Source organism: Oncorhynchus clarkii, chromosome 3, assembly GCF_045791955.1.
Source record: "Oncorhynchus clarkii lewisi isolate Uvic-CL-2024 chromosome 3, UVic_Ocla_1.0, whole genome shotgun sequence".
Classification (NCBI taxonomy): Eukaryota; Metazoa; Chordata; class Actinopteri; order Salmoniformes; family Salmonidae; genus Oncorhynchus; species Oncorhynchus clarkii.
In genome coordinates this window covers 56,074,556-56,095,034 of record NC_092149.1, presented here as the reverse complement: position 1 = coordinate 56,095,034, position 20,479 = coordinate 56,074,556, and the positions used below count along the sequence as shown (strand labels likewise).

General features: G+C 45.1%; 1 protein-coding gene across 4 annotated transcripts in view; it reads right to left on the bottom strand.

Annotated features, from left to right (window-relative positions):
• Positions 1 to 175: 175 nt before the first annotated feature.
• Positions 176 to 20,479, bottom strand: part of LOC139399395 (UDP-glucose glycoprotein glucosyltransferase 2) — a 42,751-nt gene continuing 22,447 nt past the window's right edge. The window contains exons 23-41 of one of the 4 annotated variants that reach the window (XM_071144801.1): positions 19,196 to 19,327; positions 18,213 to 18,343; positions 17,561 to 17,656; positions 17,257 to 17,359; positions 16,165 to 16,244; positions 14,602 to 14,791; positions 14,338 to 14,496; positions 14,028 to 14,113; positions 11,425 to 11,509; positions 9,996 to 10,078; positions 9,763 to 9,846; positions 7,519 to 7,623; positions 7,275 to 7,359; positions 6,491 to 6,673; positions 6,179 to 6,339; positions 3,194 to 3,308; positions 2,902 to 3,018; positions 1,742 to 1,925; positions 176 to 1,404 (exon numbers count right to left, since the gene is read on the bottom strand). In XM_071144801.1, coding sequence (XP_071000902.1) covers positions 1,382 to 1,404; positions 1,742 to 1,925; positions 2,902 to 3,018; positions 3,194 to 3,308; positions 6,179 to 6,339; positions 6,491 to 6,673; positions 7,275 to 7,359; positions 7,519 to 7,623; positions 9,763 to 9,846; positions 9,996 to 10,078; positions 11,425 to 11,509; positions 14,028 to 14,113; positions 14,338 to 14,496; positions 14,602 to 14,791; positions 16,165 to 16,244; positions 17,257 to 17,359; positions 17,561 to 17,656; positions 18,213 to 18,343; positions 19,196 to 19,327 — 2,202 coding nt within the window. In that variant the 3' untranslated portion in view covers positions 176 to 1,381. Of the gene's footprint in view, positions 1,405 to 1,741; positions 1,926 to 2,901; positions 3,019 to 3,193; positions 3,309 to 6,178; positions 6,340 to 6,490; positions 6,674 to 7,274; positions 7,360 to 7,518; positions 7,624 to 9,640; positions 9,665 to 9,762; positions 9,847 to 9,995; positions 10,079 to 11,424; positions 11,510 to 14,027; positions 14,114 to 14,337; positions 14,497 to 14,601; positions 14,792 to 16,164; positions 16,245 to 17,256; positions 17,360 to 17,560; positions 17,657 to 18,212; positions 18,344 to 19,195; positions 19,328 to 20,479 lie in introns of all 4 variants that reach the window. The other 3 variants (XM_071144810.1, XM_071144816.1, XM_071144822.1) reach the window with 3 other exon arrangements.

Here is a 20,479-nt window from a genome sequence, read left to right as displayed (position 1 = left end):
CTGCAAGTGAATTAGAATGGGTCGTGATAACCAGTTTGAAAATATCAGAATAATACACTTTCTCTCAGACAAGTAATATTAGAATTCATATTCATAAGCATGTTCTGTACCTCTGCCAGGGCACACATCACACCTCCATCAATCACACTGACACAATGGCAGTTCATATACATAATGAGGTTTTGGTAGCAAAGAGATTTTATTCATCACACCTGAAATTGACAAAGACAAACACCTTGATTTGACACACTGAGGTGAAAGCTGAACTTTAAGAGCAAGCTATTGGCTGTTAAGACAAGACAGTGACAGGTGTAAAAGGAGTTTTGATAATGCATCAACACCACCTATTTCATTCCTGAGAAGATTTGCTGTACATTAAGGTATTGAAAAATGCAGTCTAAAATATACATACTTTAACCAACAAACACAAGGTATGTAAACAATGATAACTTTGAGATTGTACCTTACTGTGACGTACGTATATTCGCAAATGGATAGTGAAATGCTGAGATCTATGTCCTCCCAGTGATTACAGGAAAAGGTGATCCCTATCTGGCAACAAAGCATTTGCAGTATTGCATCACTTGGCAGAGATTTGAAATGGTTGGTGAAGCAATCAGTCAGACAGACCGAATTGTGGGACTCTCGGACCACAGTGTGTGTAGTGTTGATTACATCCCCTATACAGCAGAGCACATTAATGTACAGATATGAGCCACGTGAGCCCCCATTGCAATGGTTTGCAAGTAGTGCAAGAAATCAATTATCAAAATGTAACATTGTCTCCAAGCGCTGATGGGCATTTAAGTCAATGGCAATATCACACCAATCAATAACAGACAAACTAAAAAGGCCCATTAGCAGCCTACATTGCCAGGCAATTTAGATGTGGCTTGGTGCTCGAAAATGCTAAGAATGTTGTCATATAAAAATTAAAATGTCAGCTGATCGATCTTAACAGAGCACAGAGAACACAAAGTCAGCTTATGAATGAGCCGTATTCATTTGATTCTTTGCATACAGTATCAGTGCAATCATTTCAAATGCCTTTTACAGACTGCAAATGGCTTTCACCAACAGTGACCTCTTAACCCTTTATACTTCTTTACATAAGAGAAGACAAGACCATGAAGCAAACTACTGTCCATAAAGTTTATATTAGACCACAAGAAAGGGTTACGTCAAATGATTTCCTTCGTAGGACTCCTTCGTTTAAAAAAATAATAATAATTCTCGTGTCTCTGTCTTTTCAAAGGGAGGGCGTAATACTTCTTGGCTAGGTACGTTTGTGGGAAATGTACATCATCTTTGTAGTCTTCAAGCTTCATCGGAGAATTAGGTGCAAATATGCCCCTCTCCTCTTCAGCAGTGTGGGCAGGTGCTAGAGTTCATCACGCTCGCTGCCTGGAAGAGAAATGACTGCTGTTATCGGGTACAGTTTAGACCTGTTAGGACATTGGGTTGTATTTGATGTAACTGTAAGTAAGTAGAGAAAACTACATCAAAAAAGCTAAAAGAAAGGGATAAAAATAAATGGATACACACATCCCACTGGGCACACACCGGTTGAATCAACATTGTTTCCATGTCATTTCAATGAAGTTACGTTAAACCAACGTGGAATAGGATGTCAAATTGGCATCTGTGCCCATTGGGATATAGATTGATATGTTCAGAGACTTCTCTCCTGTATGGGAGCAGCTATAACGGGACTAGAAACTGAGTGACTCTGTATACTAACCCGTCTTCTCTGGAGAGGAGGAGGGTGCAGGCATCGGGCTCTGCGTCTGCGTCGCTCGGTCATTGTCTTTCTGCTCCTGGACGTCTCTCAGTAACTGTTTTATCTTGTTGTCGTACTCCGCCCACTCGGGCACAATCCTCACGGCCGCCGACAGCTTGGGCTCCTTGGTTTTGGGGTTATTACACTGCAGATAACGCAGACACACACATCAGTCATGACTTCTTCCACCAGAACAATGGACCCCCCCCCCCCCCCCGGTGTCTGCAGCTACCATTTAAAGCTGATCCGATTTCCTTCTCCATTAAAGAGACATTAGTCTTTCTCATGTATCGGTGGTGCCCAGTGGTGTCTCAGGGTCAGAAAATAGTATGCTTCACTTTCCAGTCATTGTGAGCCTGTCAGATATTCCCACAGCCAATTCTTCACTCTGTACTCATAATTAGTTTAGGAGATGGGGGAAATAACACCAATTTCCCATATTTTCTACTGTCGTCACAAAAACTTAGAGCCGATAAATGCCAAACACATTAGCATTACTGGATGGATGATAGAAGTTATGGAGCCTAAGAGGATATGCAATAAAACTGAGTCAAAATCATGGACTTTACATAAGAGTCACACTCGATAATGCATACTAAGGATATTGGCACTTAGTGTGAACTGCTCTTCCTCAATAAAAATGAATATGGGAGGCTGTTAGCACTTCTACATTTTACAAGATCTTGCGGAATAGACTAAGAAAATGATGGCCTCATCTTTGCGCAAGTGGACTCACAGCTATAGTCCCAATGCGGAAGTTGCTACGACAGTCAGGTTGTAACTGATAAAGCCACACTAGGACGGTCAACTGCTACTGTATAAAAATGTACTTTACTCTATATAATCCCATAACTAAACTAAAATAATAATATTTTTTTTGCAGCTCACAGCAGTGGAATTGAATGTGTAAATGACACTTCTATTCTTGACTATGTTAGCTGGTAAATATCAGCTAGGATTATTCTTGCTTCCTGCAGGGGTAGAGGATGGAGACTTCTATATCTTTGCTGCTATTCAGGGGGGGGGGGGGATAGACATTTCCATCAGTAAGAGTATGTCTGGCTTAGTAATGAGATTCCCTTCCTCAGTCAGTCAGTCAGATAGATAGAAAATAGACCCACCAGGTCAATGGTCTTGGCGGTGGTCTTGGATGCGTTGTCACACCAAGTCTCACACCAAAGCCACTCCTGGGGCAGGGACTTGATGGCCACCTGGTGGATCATGTTGTTGGGCAGGTCCTATCAGAATGAAAACCAACATTTACTCTACATTTCAACGAATAGTAATTAGACATTTACTGACGGAATTGTCAAAAGGTAAGCGGAAACAGATCCTCTGCTGCGGGGATGTCATTGTATCTCAGTAGTTGTCCTGCCATTGAGACAGAGAGAAGTGTGTGATGTCCCCTCTCACCTGGTCCAGGTTGGACAGACTGTTGGGGTCCTGGCTCAGGGCTTGGTACTGGCCACGCAGTCGGTCTCCTGCTGCTATCTTGCGGAACTTCTTCAGATCTACCACATACAGAGCACTGGACAGAGAGAGAGAGGAGAGACGTTTATGAAACAGTCAAAATGCTTTGAAATGGATGACCCACCAAGAGGGAAATACTGCTATCATAAACCAAAGCTAAATGTCCCAGTCATCCACATTTATAAGTGTATCTAGTGTAGCATGTTAACATACACAAAGGTGCCACGTACAGTGGCCAGAAAAAGTATGTGAACCCTTTGGAATTACTTGGGTTTTCTGCATAAATTGGTCATCAAATTCGATCGGATCTTCATCTAAGACAACAATAGACAAACATAGAAAACTAACACACAAATGATTGTATTTTTCTTGTCTATATTGAATACATCATTTAAACATTCACAGTCTAGGTTGGAAAAAGTATGAGGCTAATGACTTCAATACAAGCTAATTGGAGTCAGGAGTCAGCTAACCTGGATTCCAATCAATGAGATGAGATTGGAGATGCTGGTTAGAGCTTCCTTGCCCCATAAAAAAACACTCACAAAAAGCATTACCTGATGTGAACCATGCCTCGAACAAAAGAGATCTCAGAAAACCTAAGATCAATAATTGTTGACTTGCATAAAGCTGGAAAGGGTTACAAAAGTATCTCTAAAAGCCTTGATGTTCATCAGTCCACAGTAAGACAAATTGTCTATAAATGGAGAACGTTGAGCACTGTTGCTACTCTTCCTATGAGTGGCAGCGCAGAATGCTCAATGAGGTTAAGAATAATCCTAGAGTGTCAGCTAAAGATTTACAGAAATCTCTGGGACATGCTAACATTTCTGTTGACGAGTCTACGATACGTAAAACACTAAACAAGACTGTTGTTCGTTGGACGACACCACGGAAGAAGCCACTGCTGTCCAAAAAAAACATTGCTGCAAGTCTGAAGTTTGCAAAAGTGCACCTGTGAGTTCCACAGTGCAAGTGACAAAATATTCTGTGGACAGATGACAGTAAAGTTGAGTCGTTGGGAAGGAACACACAACACGATGTGTGGAGAATAAAAGGCACAGCACACCAACATCAAAACCTCATCCCAACTGTTAAGAATGGTGGAGGGAGCATCATTGTTTGGGGCTGCTTTGCTGCCTCAGGGCCTGGACAGCTTGCTATCAGACGGAAAAATGAATTCCCAAGTTTATCAAGACAGTAAGCAGGAGAATGTAAGGCTATCTGTCCGCCAATTGAAGCTCAACCGAAGTTGGGTGATGCAACAGGACAACGACCCAAAACACAGAAGTAAATCAACAACAAAATGGCTTCAACAGAAGAAAATACGCCTTCTGGAGTGGCCCAGTCAGTCCTGACCTCAACCCGATTGAGATGCTGTGGCATGACCTCAAGAGAGCAGTTCACACCAGACATCTCAAGAATATAGCTGAACTGAAACAGTTTTGTAAAGAGGAATGGTCCAAAATTCCTCCTGTCCGTTGTGCAGGTCTGATCCGCAACTACAGAAGACATTTGGTTGAGGTTATTGCTGCCAAAGGAGGGTCAACCAGTTATTAAATCCAAGGGCTCACATACTTTTTCACCCCTGTACTGTGAATGTTTACACGGTGTGTTCAATAAAGACATGAACACGTGTAATTGTTTGTGTGTTATTATTTTAAGCACACTGTGTTTGTCTACTGCTGTGACCTAGATGAAGATCAAATGTTATGATCAATTTATGCAGAAATCCAGGTATTTCCAAAGGGTTCACAAACTTTTTCTTGCCACTGTACTTAATGTGCCATGACTCCCATCACAGATCATGACAGTCTAAATTAAATCGGACTCATACAGGAGAATTTACTGGCATTTCAGCAAGCTGTGTGGTTTGATTCATGTCACACCCTGTCCACCCTGCTTGGCTGCGGTTGGCCCCATGCAGCTGTGCAGCCCGCTGGAATCCAATACAAATGTTCCTGATTCGCTGGCGGCCTTTGTTCCAGCTAGCTAGCCTCCCAGGCAGTGGACTCCTGCTCTGACCCTGGCCCAGTGGATAGAGCATCTTGCTGGGGAGCTTAATCTGTTCAGCTGGCTGGCTGAATTAAGCCACTTCAAAATGGGCCACCAGCACCCCCACACTCCCAACAAGGAACCAGTGCACTAGTCCCTTTACCACGCCTAGTTATTCATGTATAGCAATGCGGATACAGGGCCGTAAACATTGAAGCTGAAGTAAAGCTATTTCCTCACTTCTGGAAGTAACGGTCTCTTCAATGTGGTGTTCCACATACATATTGTATGGCTTTCATGGTTTAGTCTCACAGAGTGCAAGGAATAACACAACATGTTAATGAAGACCAACCCCAAGCAGCGAACAGAGGTGCGATACTGTAGTTGTGATACAAATATTCCCGTCTGCGTGAGAGAGAAAGGGAATGTTTTATCAGAGGAGGTAATTTATCGATGCAGAGAGGGTAGCATCCTGCTGCATCTTCCTCACCCACTGTTCCCTCTGAGAACCATGTTATGCCTCGTTGTGAAGGACAGGAAATAAATCGATGAGCGTTTCTGTATGAACCGCCAACAGCCGACTCAAAGGAGTCACTGTCAAATAGTGAACGTTAATGTTTTCAAATGTATGCATTTATTCTGCTGAATACATTGAGATGGAACACATTTTCCTTCAATTGTATTTTCCTTCATATCTTCTGTGAATAACTTAAATGAAATATCAATGCAATGACAGTAGATCGGCCTTAGCAAGGGAAAAAAAACAGGAGGATACCATAACTGTCAAGCTTGTATGAATTAGCAAAGAATATGTGTTTACTACGCAATAGTAACATTGTAAATATGCACTTCCAGTGGCTGGTGGACATTAATGGCATACACAGCGCTACAAATCAAAACGTCAAACTGTGTAGGTATTGTAGCGGGGTTTACCTAATGTGGTATCTCCTGTTCCCCAGATGTGAGGCCCAGTAGCCAGTCTTCCAGAAGCGGTAGCCCTCCATCTCCTCCCGACTGTCACAGAAGGGCGTGTACCCATAGGGGGCGCCCTCCAGGTTCAAATCCCTCAGCTCCTTCAGATCGGCCCTAACTATCTGCGAGGACCAGGAACAACGGTAAATCAGCACCACGGACAGCACTAAAACGGTACTGTTGCCTTGCACAAATCCTGCAGGTCCACTTCTAGATGATTTACTATTTTTATTATGGGTATGCATTTGGTTTTGTAAGAGCGGTATCAGTTACCTGGTCAGCATCCACAAAGATGATTTTGTCCACAGCCAGGGGGAAGAGGACATCCAGGAAGAGGATCTTGTAACCCCAGATGATCCTCTGTTTCTCAGTCTGCTGGTGGAGCCAGCGGGGCCATTTGTACTGGACCAGCTCATACTGGAAACCATAGGCCTCAGCCATGTAAGGTATGGACTCCTAAAGACATATAAAACCTCATATAAAGAGAGGAAAAATAGATCGCGCCCGGGCAGAAAACAATGATTTTTTCTCTCTTTAGGTTTATGAGAAAATGTACAATATGTCCTGACATTTGGTCTTAGGAAAGAATTATTGTGAGAAACTGACTAAAATACATAAAAAACAGCTGCAATATTTTGAACACTTGATCAGTGTAAATATATAGACACTGAGCACTTGGTAATGCACATTTCACAGATCAAGCAGAACGCCCTTGAGGCATAAAATAGTCACATAAAAATATTTCAGAAATAGTGAAACATTCCAAATGCAGAACATTTTCATGATACTCGCCCTTTCCTGTGGCTCGTTTGACTATTTTAGATACATATGATGTAGCTTAGTAGGTGTTCATGTATATGGACTCATCCCTATAGTGGGAAGAACAGATAGATAAAAAGAGCACAATCACAAAGGAGAAGGCCTCCCGCAGTTCCTTTCATCCCTCAACACAAACAAATCTATTTCTCCCAGGGGTCGCGCTGCAGCGAGCAGAAAGTTATCACGACAATGCAGGAAGGCAGAAAGTTTGTGTGGAGTCAAGCCGTGAGGCGGTTACCTTGAAGGACGGAGAGAGGTAATTCTTGAGGAACCAAAACTTCACAGGGGTTTTGGTGTGCTGGAGGACGGACAGCATCATTATTCTGGAACAGGAGGAGAGAGAGGGAGAGAAAGAAAGAGAACGAGAGGGAGGGAGGGAGAGAGGGAGTAAGTCTCAGAGGATGAGGGCTAAGAAAAGGCAAGAAGCGCGTGGGGCCTCCAGACCAGCAGTGTATGTCTCTCTGTGTGTGTGGGCGTCTCACCTCAGGAAGCGCTCGTATAGATGGCCCGAGGCCACAGAGAAGATGTTGAGCACATCTTCCCTGTTCTTCTCTCCGTCCTCTGAACTGGACCCACCACCTGCGATGCTACAAAGGACCATAGGCGTTACGTAAGCTGGATTGAAGTAGACTGCTCAGACAAACACTACTACCTCAGTCTTTTTTTATTACCTTTATTTAACTAGGCAAGTCAGTTAAGAACCAATTCTTATTTTCAATGACGGCCTAGGAACAGTGGGGTTAACTGCCTTGTTCAGGGGCAGAACGACAGATTTGTACCTTTTCAGCTCAGGGATTCGATCTTGCAACCTTTCGGTTACTAGTCCAACGCTCTAACCACAAGGCTACCTGCCGCTCCCGTCTAGCCAGCATGGCTTAACTACAGCCTGAAGGAACCATAATACACCACATCAGTACCAGGGATGATTCTCCAACCATAAATCCCTTATATTTACACTTGAGTAGTGTTTACTTGTGCGACAGAGTGTCAGGATCTTTTGTCATCCCTCTGGTAGACCTAGATCAGTTGTTACTGTCTGTCTACAGCAGAAAGTGCCACTGCTCTCCTGCTGGCTCTCCTCCAGAATAATCAACTGATTACAGCAGAGACACAATAAAAAGGCAGCTGTAATTTTTATGGGGCCCCTTCTGTTTTCCTCCACAAATATCAAATAAAGAACAGATAATGAAATAGACTCTCGCAACACCTCCAGAGCACGAGCTCCTCTCTATCCCCACACGGCTGCTAATGGCAGATGTTTTTGGACTCAGTCATGAGATTGGTGAACCCTCTGGGATAGTCAGGTGTATTGACTGAATGGATATATTGTGGACATGGCATGTGAACAGAGTATTTGAGACGCGTTCAAGCCCCAGAAGCTGGGCAGGAAATGCTGTATCCAGGTTCTAATCATTTTCCAATCCAAATTTATCCTACACTGATCTGATAGTGTGTAGTATAAAAACAGTAGTATAAACAAAATGAAATCATTAACGTGTGTAAGCACTGTAAAAACAAACTGTTAAAAAACAGTAAAAAAAAAGATGCCTTGAACTAAGATTAAAGGTAGGAATACAGGCAAGTGTTTATCAAACCAGGCACTGTCTAAACTCATAAGATCATGCAGGGCACATTTGGAGGAAACCAATCAGGGCTTGTGCTTGGGGCAGTGATGTCTGCAGTCAAACTGTGTGTCCTTCTCTGTAACAGACTGCTGATGAGGGGAGTCTCTCCTCCCACACTCAATCAGCAGTGCAAAGAAAGGCCCAGAGGCTCCAGTGCACAGAATTGAAGAGGGAAAGAAAGTCTCTCTGCCCTCACACACAATACTGTAGCAACCCTCCCTCCCTCCATGTCATACAAGGCTAAAGCCTGCCTCTCTTCCATCTCTCTATGTCTCATACAAGAGCCAGCCTCATAGTGTTACTGTAAGCCCCACCAATGCACTGCTGCTTGCCCTGGTGAGCTGGCTGCTGGGCCATCACCGCTGTGGTCCAGAGGATGCCTTGTGCCTGGCCTGGCTAAGCCTGTCATTATGGAGGGGGCGAGGGCTGAGGGGCGAGAGGCGGCCTCCTTTGTGAGGGCCAGATAATGCCATCTGCAGTGCTCCACTCCAGCGGGACCCCAGATAAGCAGCTTTAGGTTTTCAGCTTCTCAGGTGAGGGCCGGTTTGGCCGACATGCACCAGATAATCCAGACCTCTGGAAGGACCCAACCCTCAGAGTACTCTCCGGCCGTCCACAGCCCGAGTACAATTACAGAGGAACTCCAGAGCTGGATTGTAAAACTCTCCACATTTCAGTTCCTACTACAGCCACAACAACGTCAGTTTACTGTGTGGGCAGCATTTCTCTACGTCAAAGCATATTATTTTCATGAGAAAATATCATGTTCAATAAAATAAGGGTTTATACCAGTGACTTGAAGTTCAATGTGATAGCAAGAAAATAACCAATGTCCCAAAAAATATATATACAAAAATAAAGCAGAAATATCATTAGGAACTGAGCCTGGGAAGCAACCAATATTTATTTACAAGACACTTCTACGTTAATCAATATGGTAAACAGACAGGTTAAGTAGTTGCAGCAATACACGTCCTACCTTTTCTCAAAAGTGCTCCACACACTTCACACAGCAAGCATTAGGTGAGGAGACAGATCACACAGTTAGGGTGTGTCAATGGAAACACAACATGCTACACACACACACACATACACACATACCTAGGTCTACAGTAGCACATTTTTTTGGCAATAGATTTTACAGAGTAATATCTCAGCCTGGCTCCGAGGGCACCATCTCTCCTGCTGAAACCGCAGCATTATTAGTGTCCATAGATAGTGGATCAACTCGCCCACAAATCAATGCTCTTACCACCCTTCTATTGATGTAACTTGATCGAATGAAGTCTATGTAACATATAGCTACTGCATGTGAGAATGCGCCACACTCTTACCTAGCGATGGAGTCCCATATTCCCTTGTTCTCTGTGGCTTCACTTAGGAGGTCCTCGCTGATTCTGTCAGACTTTTTCTGAACCTACAGTGGGGAATTAGACAGAGGCACGCTGTTTATTTTTAAAATTTCTCTCTGAAGCTGGGAAGTACACTTGAATCCATGCAATATCCTTAGATTAGGAGATGACACATTACACTAAGAAAAATGGGTGAATATCTCCAAACTACACTGTCTTGGAGAGTGTGCCTGTGTTAGAGCTACACTACCTGAACAAAAGTACGTGGACAGCTGCTCGTCGAACATCTCATTCCAAAATCATGGGCATTATTATGGAGATGGTCCCCGCTTTGCTGCTATAACAGCCTCCATTCTTCTGGGAAGGCTTTCCACTAGATGTTGGAACATTGCTGCGGGGGACTTGCATCCATTCATCCACAAGAGCATTAGTGAGGTCGTGCACTGATGTTGGGCGATTAGGCCTGGCTCGCAGTCGCCGTACCAATTCATCCCATAGGTGTTGATGGGGTTGAGGTCAGGGCTCTGTGCAGGCCATTCAAGTTCTTCCACACCGATCTCGACACATTATTTCTGTATGGACCTCGCTTTGTGCACTGGGGCATCGTCATGCTGAAACAGGAATGGGCCTTACCTAAACTTTTGCCACAAAGTTGGAAGCACAGAATCGTCTAGGTCATTGTATGCTGTAGTGTTAAGATTTCCCTTCACTAGCCCCAGAACATTATTCCTCCTCCACCAAACTTTACAGTTGGCACTATGCATTGGGGCAAGTAGCGTATTCCTGGCATTCACCAAATCCAAATTAGTCCGTCGGACTGCCAGGTGGTGAAGTGTGATTCATCACTCCAGAGAACGTGTTTCCACTGCTCCAGAGTCCATTGTGCGTGGTGATCCAAGGCTTGTGTGCGGCTGCTTGGCCATGGAAAATAATTTCATGAAGCTCCCGGCAAACAGTTCTTGTGCTGACGTTGCTTCCAGAGGCAGTTTGGAACTCGGTAGTGACTGTTGCAATCGAGGGCCGACGATTTTGACGAGCTACGCGTTTCAGCACTCGCCGACCCCGTTCTGTGAGCTTGTGTGGCCTACCACTTTGCGGCTGAGCCGTTGTTGCTCCTAGACATTTCCATTTCACAAAAACAGCACTTGCAGTTGACCGGGGCAGCTCTAGCAGGGCATACATTTTACAAACTGACTTGTTGGAAAGGTGGCATTTCTATGACGGTGCCACGTTGAAAGTCATCAGTAAGGCCATTCTACTGGCAATGTTTGTCTTTGGAGATTGCATGGCTGTGTGCTTGAATTTATACACCTGTCAACAATAGGTGTGGCTAAAATAGCCAAATCCTCTAATTTGAAGGGGTGTCCACATTCCTTTGTATTTATAGTGTATGTGGTTAGAGAATACATACCCTGACTTTGATGATCTTGCTATGGAAGCTGTTCAGCACAACTTTAACGTCACCAGAATCAGCAGGAGAATCAGTCCCATCATGCCTGTCAGAGAGACAACAATTAAGGGGAAATAGTTGTAATAGTATATAGTTATAACATGGACATAGTATTCCCAGAACAGCATTTGCCTCTCCCTCTATACCCTGTGAAAGTAATCACCTCTTCCGCTTTACTTCCAGATCATGTCCCCTGATCTTCGTGAAAACGCGGCCATTTAAGATGTATATAGCTACAGTACCAGTCAAAAGTCTGGACACACCTACTCATTCAAGGGTTTTTCTTTATTTTTACTATTTTCTACATTGTCCAGTAGAATAATATTTTGATTTGTTTAACACTTGTTTGGTTACTACATGATTCCATATGTGTTATTTCATAGTTTTGATGTCTTCACTATTATTCTACAATGTAGAAAATAGTCTAAATAAAGGAAAACCCTTTGAATGAGTAGGTGTCCAAACTTTTGACTGGTACTGTACATAAAATTATATTTGAGTTTGTGGATGAATTTACATCTGCGTTTTATGACGATTTTGAAGAAGACCACTGCACTACGTTTTTGCCCATTGAATACCATTCAAACAGTCTAGGAAAAAAATAGAAGGCTGCTTCCTGGAAAACAACGCGTCACTTGCATAGCGTATTGAGCTCAATATATCCACACACACGTAGGCCACCAGCTAACATGTGTCATTAACTGTGAAGAAGCCCACAGCATGAGTGTCCCACACCCAGCCAAACCCATCAATCTAGAGGGAGGGGGAAAAAAACACAAGGACAACAACAGAGGTTATGCTCAGGAAGAAAACACACGGTGAGAGAAAAGCACTGGGGACCACCGACAAGGCATACATTGACAGACAACAGAATGATGCATGCAAACAGGCCTTTCTGGGAACTCCGCCAAGGTCTCGCTCTGATCATATTAATCCCACCCCCCCCCCTACTCGTCATTCAACATCCCCTTTATTCCATTTTATCAGTCGTTACTTTCCAACCGTGCTTTCTGTTTTATCCATTGACACATTCTTTATGCGGAAACACCTGTAGTGTCAATGGCGTGGCCACTGGACTTTGGCTGTGATTGTATTAAGATGACCCAGTGTTCTGATCTCAACACTTGTGCGGTGGAGACTGTCTCTGTGGGGTAAGTAACATTAGACACCTCAGGTCTGAGGGTTAGAACGCCACTGAACAACCTGCAGCCAGAGATGATCAATAGGCTGTGGCTCAGCAAACCATCATCACTTCAGCGCTTACTAAAGGCAGAGAATTAACCGTATCACCATGATAAATGTCAGCCCTCATTGGGCACAAAGTGCATTTTCCCCTGTCGGAAAGTGCTGTTTGGTTTGGACTGGTCCACTGTCGCCACCGCCGAGGCCATTAGGGGCTGTGGTGGGAAAAGCGCAAGAGATCAATTTGTATCCGGGGACAGCTGGGCGTCTCATTCATCGCTGTCAGGGCCAGTACGCTACAGGAGAGGGCACGGCGTTGGGACTCGCAGTGAGCAGACACTCCCACTCGGCTCCGATCGGCCCCCCTAACCAGAGCAGAGCGCCATTAACCGCAAGAATAATGGCGCTGCCAAGGTGAAAAATGACATCACCTTTTAGCTTCACCTGGAGGATTGGGGAATAACTCTTGTTGTCTGATATGATTGTGGTGGAATCCAGGGCTAGAGGTGTCCTAAATCTTCCCTGTGTGGAGATGAATGGGTGGGTAATACCTGGGAGACCCAATGTACTGTACGTACGGATCCACGGATGGAATCACGGAATTGTCCAATCATATTCTCTAGGATTTCCATGCACAGTGCTGCAAGTGGTGTCATGAGTGATACATTCATGAGGGTTTTAATAAGATTCATTTGGTCATTAGGTTGATGTGTTTTTAAGACATCGGATAGATAAATGCAAGGAATTTCAAAAAGGTTTGACCAAGCCGCAACCCTAGAGGGGAATGTCTAAAACCGACTACATTTAATATGCATGTACATCATGGGATATATTAAAACAGCAACGCCGCCTGTATTAGCAGCAATCCACACCCACGCCCTTCCTAGCAGCCAGGAAAATATTGTGCGGCTGATTTTCCTGGGTTTAGAGAAGATGGCATGGCAGGTGAACGGCTGAATCATCCCTCCACCCGGTCTTCCCTCTAATAGCATCCCTCCCTCCCTCCCTCCCTCCCTCCCTCCCTCCCTCCCTCCTCCCACCCATGTCTGTCTCCGGGGCCATACGCACACAGCACAACTCCCTGCGCTCATCAAAACCTTGAGCTGCAACAAAGTCAGCAGCTCCCTGCGTTACCATAGCGATGTGCTTGGTACCTCCAGCGAGCAGTTACTGAGGTAAAAAAAAAAAAATACTCGGATGTTGTACAGATGGAGACAGTTAATTACCAGCAGGCTCTGCATGCGTTCACACAAATTACTAACTTCTATCTGGAATGCAGTGATATGATGAGAGAGAAAACTGTGGTGGCACACTGTCAGATTCAAAGGAAAATGAATGCAAAATCAACTAAAATATTGATTCCGTAGACTCACTATACTCACGCTAGAATTTGATAGATATCCTCTGACCTCCCCTCCCGTAGCTTCAAGATCCAGGCTCCAGGATTGGCTTTCAACTGAAAGTATCCCTATTGACAACATGCGTTAAGATAACAGAGAATGATCTGAGATCCATTTATTTTTATTCCTTGAGTCCATTATCAGAAGCATAGCTGTACACAGTTCTGCAAACTGTCCTCCATATGAGCACCAAACACTCCATAACAATACCAATCAAATTCCTATTTGAGCCATCATGAAACGTGGAGCCAAGATGGCGCCCATTCAACTACTACAACTGAGTGATTCTCACCAGGTTGGCCATGACAATGGTGTCCTGCATGAGGGGGTCCTGGCTCATGCCCAGGGTGAACTGCAGGCCGCGGGGGGGCTGGCCCGTAGACAGGTCAAAGCAGTGGCCCTCCAGCAGCAGGTGCTCCAGCTCGTACTCTGCAGTCACTACACCTTTCATCTGAACAGAGATTAAAAGGTCAGAGGGTTAAGGAGGAGTCATGTCTCTTCATTGGTTTGTTCTGGTTTGGGTTTTGTTCAGATACCCATTAGCCTAGCTCAGTACCTCCTGTAGGTGGATGTTGTCCAGATCATAGGGGCTCCTGACAGCCTCCACCATCCAGCTCTCTGGGGTGATCATGTTGAGGGTGAGGAGGGGCGACTCAGGGAGCTCCAAGAAGTGAGCCACTGGTCCTGCAGACACCGTTTCATTGGCCAGGAAAGACACATCCGACTCCAACACAAAACGGTAGAAGCTAAAGAGAGAAGAGTTAAGTGAGGAGTGACAGAAGTCGACCGGTTCTCACCTACAACTGTGAGTGTTAACGATTATCATGATTAGGTCATTGGAGACGGATGGAACACAACTGAGTAGCTTCTGTTAGCTATGGACAGACATGTTGTACACTATTTAACTTTCTAGGGAAGAGAGTCATTCTACTGTGACCGCTGAGGATACAGTGGCTTTAACAGGGAGGTATCTGAAACCGTATCGGCCAATAATAGGAACGTATACCCCAGACATAGAGTATATTCTACTTCAATGGTATCAGTCAGCCAGAGTTTTCACATAGGTTATTGTCTGCTAATCTTTATGCTAATTGCTTTTCTTCAATCTGCCCTCTGACACAGTGAAGTCGTAATGAGTAAAGATAACGTGGCAGACAATCAATATTACTAACACCTTCTCTCTGTATTTAAAACTGCCATCCGATCCCAGAGGCTAAAGGATCCTCACATTTCCTCTCAAGAAGATTTTTCAAAAGTTAATTTCAGTTGCAGCAGCTTGCCTTGCTGCTGGGGAGAGTTAGAGAGAGGAGCGCTTTGACTCCAGGGTGGAAGAGAGCGAGAAAGCTGGTGCATATGAAGTTAGGGGGAAAGAAGGGACAGAGGATTAAATTACTGAGCCATAACCAAGTCTCCAGAGGAAACTCTCTCTCTCCCCCTATCTTTATTGGATTGGTCCCAATTTGGAAGAGTGAACCAATTCTAGACAGAGAGAAAAGTCAGAAAGAGCTGAAGAAAGCAGCCAACTGAACTGATATCCTCCTCGCCATCCCCCTCAAGCCATGAAAGTCTTGGAAGACATTACAATGTGCTCGCAATGGCAACGGATGGGATGCACCGGTGCTCGCCAGTAGCAAAGTATCACAAATAGTGAGCGAAAGAGTTAGCATCCCTCAGTCGCCTGCTGGGGCGTTGTAGTTGGAAGGAGTCTTGCAGTCTAAACTGCCTTATTATTCATTGTTGCTTATTCTTCTAAACCCACAAATGAAGTAAACACTTACACATGGATACCATCAAATATCGTTCCTGTCAAGAAGAAACTCCACTCAATTGCACCTATGTGATCAAGAGAACGCATCTACCTTAAACCTCCATACCTCAATGTACTACCATATGTGTTCAGGGGAGGCCCAGAGCAATAAGGTGGTGTTATTAAACAGATAGTATCTGTGGGGCAGTCTCAGAGAGGTCCTGGGTGGTCACACACACACACACACACACACACACACACACACACACACACACACACACACACACACACACACACACACACACACACACACACACACACACAACAGTACTTGGGCAGGAAGTTTAATTAGGAGCAGAGGAGGAAGCTTACCTCTTGAGGGGCATATCGGACAGCTTGGCCCGGCAGTTCATAAACACCTGCAGTTTCACATTGACCACTTGACTGAGCACCTGCAAGAGGGGAGTGGGCGTCCCGACCCAGTTAGCGTACACAGCGAAATAAACCACACTCAGCAGGCAGGATAAACCTACACGCTCAAAGTTCTACCGAGAAGCTCAAAGTCTGCTGTCCACCTCTACTCAGCTACTGTATACCGCTGTGAAAACCTGAAGGAACTAGCTAACACAAGACATAGTTTCTCCTTAATAAACACATTGACTAGTGCTCAGGTTGACAGAAAGACTCAAACAGAGGTGAGGGCATAAGAACAGTGTGTCCGACTGTGTACAGCTGGTTCTCTCCTGTGTTTCCCAGCCGTGCCTGGCTGCCTGCAGCTGATTGAGTGGCAGGGTGATCACTTCCGCATCACAGCAGACTGAAACACACTCTCCTGGCCACCGTGACACACTCCACATCACACCAGAAGTGGCTGCTCAGGAAGTGATAGCAAGGTGACTCATAGAATTCACCTCAGTCATATAACAGGCAGGCAGGCAGGCAGCTGATGTACAGAGGGCAGCCAGTGGGTTTGTGTCCGTGAATCATCATCATACTGAATAAGCAGGCAGCTCCAAATAACAGCGTCCTTTCCTTTTCCCGGAGGACCTCAGAGCTGTACATTTCACACTGTGCAGCAAAAATAACTGGCAAATATCTGTCAAGTTGGATAATTAGCATGGAGTAGCCCTCGCAGAGCAATAGAGTTATCTCTGAATATATTTACAACAGTCCATTTAGGGAAAGTCGCATTTCATGAACGATGAAATTGTAAAGAATTGAAAATGTACCTTTTCAGCCAGCCTATATAAAATTAAGAACAGTGTGATTGCAGAGAATGAAAAGTAATAACATCAGTTATGGGTTTGAAAACATTTTCGCTTCAGCCTGCACTTTTACACTTACCCTTGTCGGAGGCTGTCAATATCTCTGTAGCCTTCCTGCAAATGAAACCTAATGTTGAACGTCCTTGACGTAGTCATAATTAACTATGGGTGACAGAGGGAAACGGGGAGCGCTGCTTACAATCAACAGCGGTGACATCTTCTGGGCGTCCCGGGTCACGGGGTCCACGATGGCCACCACGTCATAGAACACCTCGTCTTCCCGAGGGGCGAAATGGAGCACGCTGGGGAGGACGAAAAGGCAGTGTCAACACTCAGCCACACGTCGGCAATACGGCTCTACTTCCACGAAGCACTCTCCCTATTACGACAGCAAAATGATAGAACTAGCAATTTCCCGACTCATTACGACAAAAGGAAAGCCCGGTGAAACTAAAGGTGCAGTAGAGGGAGACATAGTGGCGAGTGAGAATGCTATCCTTCACCTGTGCTCGTCTTTGACGAAGCGGAAGTCTCTCCTGCCCTCTCCTTTGGGGGCAGCGGCGAGGAGGGCGTCCACTTTCATGACTAGATCGCTGGCTCTGGGGGGCAGAGGAGGACAAGGGTTATTCCATCACTTATTGATGACGCTTATTATGGTGGTCAGAGAGAGAAGCCAGAGGACGCATCCCAAATGGCACCCTATTCCTTTTTGACCAGGGTCCATAGGGGGAATAGGGTGCACTATGTGGTAATAGGGTACCTTTTGGAACACAGCCAGAGACATCTGTCCTCGGCTCAGAGTTGTGACTTCAATATTGTTCAAATGAATAATATGGCTCGAGACAGATCCTTAAATATTCAAAAATGGACAATTCTCCACATAAAAAAAACTGTTTTTCCAAAAACAGTAGTATTTTTTGTAGAGAAATAGTAGTTTAGAAAATAAACGGAATGTGTGGCTCTAGGGGTTCTGTGAAGTGATTTGGAAACTGATGAAACGAAGACTTTCATCATAGGGTATGAGAAGTGATTTTCACTTGACTTTCATCATAAAAGTAGGATTTGTGTAGCAGTGTCCATCACCTATGGTGAAGTACAGGGCACTGCTACAGACAGTGAGTCCAAACAGAGAAAGAGAGATGTTCACAAACGTACTGCTTTCCCTTGCTTCCCATCTGCTTGATTCTAGCTTTGACTTTCTCGGCTGTGGTGCTCAGCGTAATCTTCTCTAACAAATGGAAATCCTCCACGTTGAATTCCTCCTCGTCTTCAAATGGCCCCAGGATCTAGCATGGAGAGAAGAGAATACAATCATGGAGGCATTCAATGTTTTCAGAGGGATGGAACCGGGACGTGCACAATTTTTCCTAATAGAATGCGTTCCTCAACAATGTCAAAGTTCAACAATGTGCTCTGATGTACCTGTTTATAGACACTGAATGTTATACATAGCAGCCATCTAAAATAAATAACTTGTGTAAAGGGAGGTATTTCATCTCTTCCCGCCATATGGTCACTGTGTTCCAGGGCTACTGCCTCTCCATTTTCCCTCTCTATTTTAAAGAGGAGAGAGAGCATCCCCTACCCTGCCGGACGGACTGCAGAGGAATGGAAAATGATATTAATTGTTACAGCCATCTCAGGGTCTGGCCCCTTCATCCTTCGCTGTCAGCACTGCTGCTGCTACCACCAAGACATCAGTCATCAGCTCTGCTCTATGATAACACACACACACACAGACGCGCACACAAACACACACTCTCACACGCTGCAGCCCTCTGTGCCACCTGTGACCTCTGGGAAACAGAGGTCATGCTGACTGGACAGTCTAGAGGAGCTCTGTGAAACACCAGAGAATAATACTCCCCTGCTACAGCAGCTTACTGTGGAATAACCCGCTCATCTCATCTCCCCCTGACAACACCGACAGCGCTTACTTTATCGAAAGGTCAACGTGCTCTACTACCTCTCCCGACTGACAGTAATCCACGGTTCATATAATTCTTTGTTATGATGTTTAGTATGACTCAGTAAAGTAGGGCTGAGTTCATATATTCCCTATTGTGTTAATGTCACTGCAGTGAACAGTATCACTAGAACACTGGTAAAGCAGGGACTGTAGAGTCCTGTCCACTCACCCTGCCGTTGCTGACCACAGCCCTTTGTCCAGTGTGCAGCTTCAGGACATCTCTGCAGAACAGCTGCTGACTGCGGATGAAATCCACCTCCATGGTGTTGAACTTCTTCTCAAAGGCGTCCGCGTCCATGCCCTGCAGTGGAGGAAAAGAAACACGGCACACTGTTGGTCTAAGCAGATATGTTGAGTGCAATCGTACTGTACATGCCTGAAGACCGGGTGATATATGATCTGATAGGCCTCCTGAAGGACATCGCTCCCATTCCAGTCCACTCAAAACAAAGTCTGAATCCTATTGATGTAACGTAGGATCCATGCCGGGCTACAAATCACTTTGTTATTGACAAATCGTTGAAGTCCAGAGCAATCACTGCTCCGCTTTTAAACATAAATATTTCATAGTCAGAGCCGGCTGAGCTAATAGCAATGCGCATGCTGGGAGGAAAAAAAAATCAGAAGAGAGATTAATCAATTTGTAATTAATCTAACACAATTTTAATTAAACATTGGCCATTTTGTCCATAACAAATCAGCCACCAGAGAGAGTGTTCAGTTTGCAGAGTCAGGTTATTAGTTTCTCAAACAATTTTTTCGCCCCCAAGGGGAACAGGTGAAATACCAATAATGTCAGCCCCAACTCTGTCAGCAAGTCTGTCTGGCAGCCAGTAATAACATCATATCCCCAGCTCTCTGGATCCCAAACCCCAACCCACAGAGCTCCACACACAGCGCCACTGCTGATATTTCCATCACTATTCCTCCCTCCCTCCCTCCTTCCTTTAACGAGGGCAGAAATTGAAGGCCGGGCTGCTGTGGTAACTCTCCCAGCCTCTCTGTGTTAAGGCCCCTGGCTGAACACTCACTAGACTCACCAGGATGGCTGTTGTCACTGGTGAGAGTGAGAAGGGGGGGGGGGGAATCTCCTGTCAGTTGATTGGCTGATCGATCCCCGAGAGGGAGGTTTGCTATGAGTCTGCCAGTGTGTATGAATCCTATACCGTAATAGTGTGCAGACAGACAGAGCAGGATGAACACCTGTGGTTGCAGAGATGGCTGAGAGGAGAGTAGAGGAGGGGAGAAGAGACGTGGTCAGGCTTGATCAGGCACATGGCTGAACCACACGGGCACGAAGACCAGGCAACAGCTCAGCCACCACGGTCTCTCTGGGGATGGGGTATCCAAAGAACACTGGTAGTTCAGTATTCAGCACGTGGAGCTTGTGTGCACTACTCACGCTCTGACTGATCAAGTGTAACTGACAGTGAGTAGGTCTATGCATCCCCTG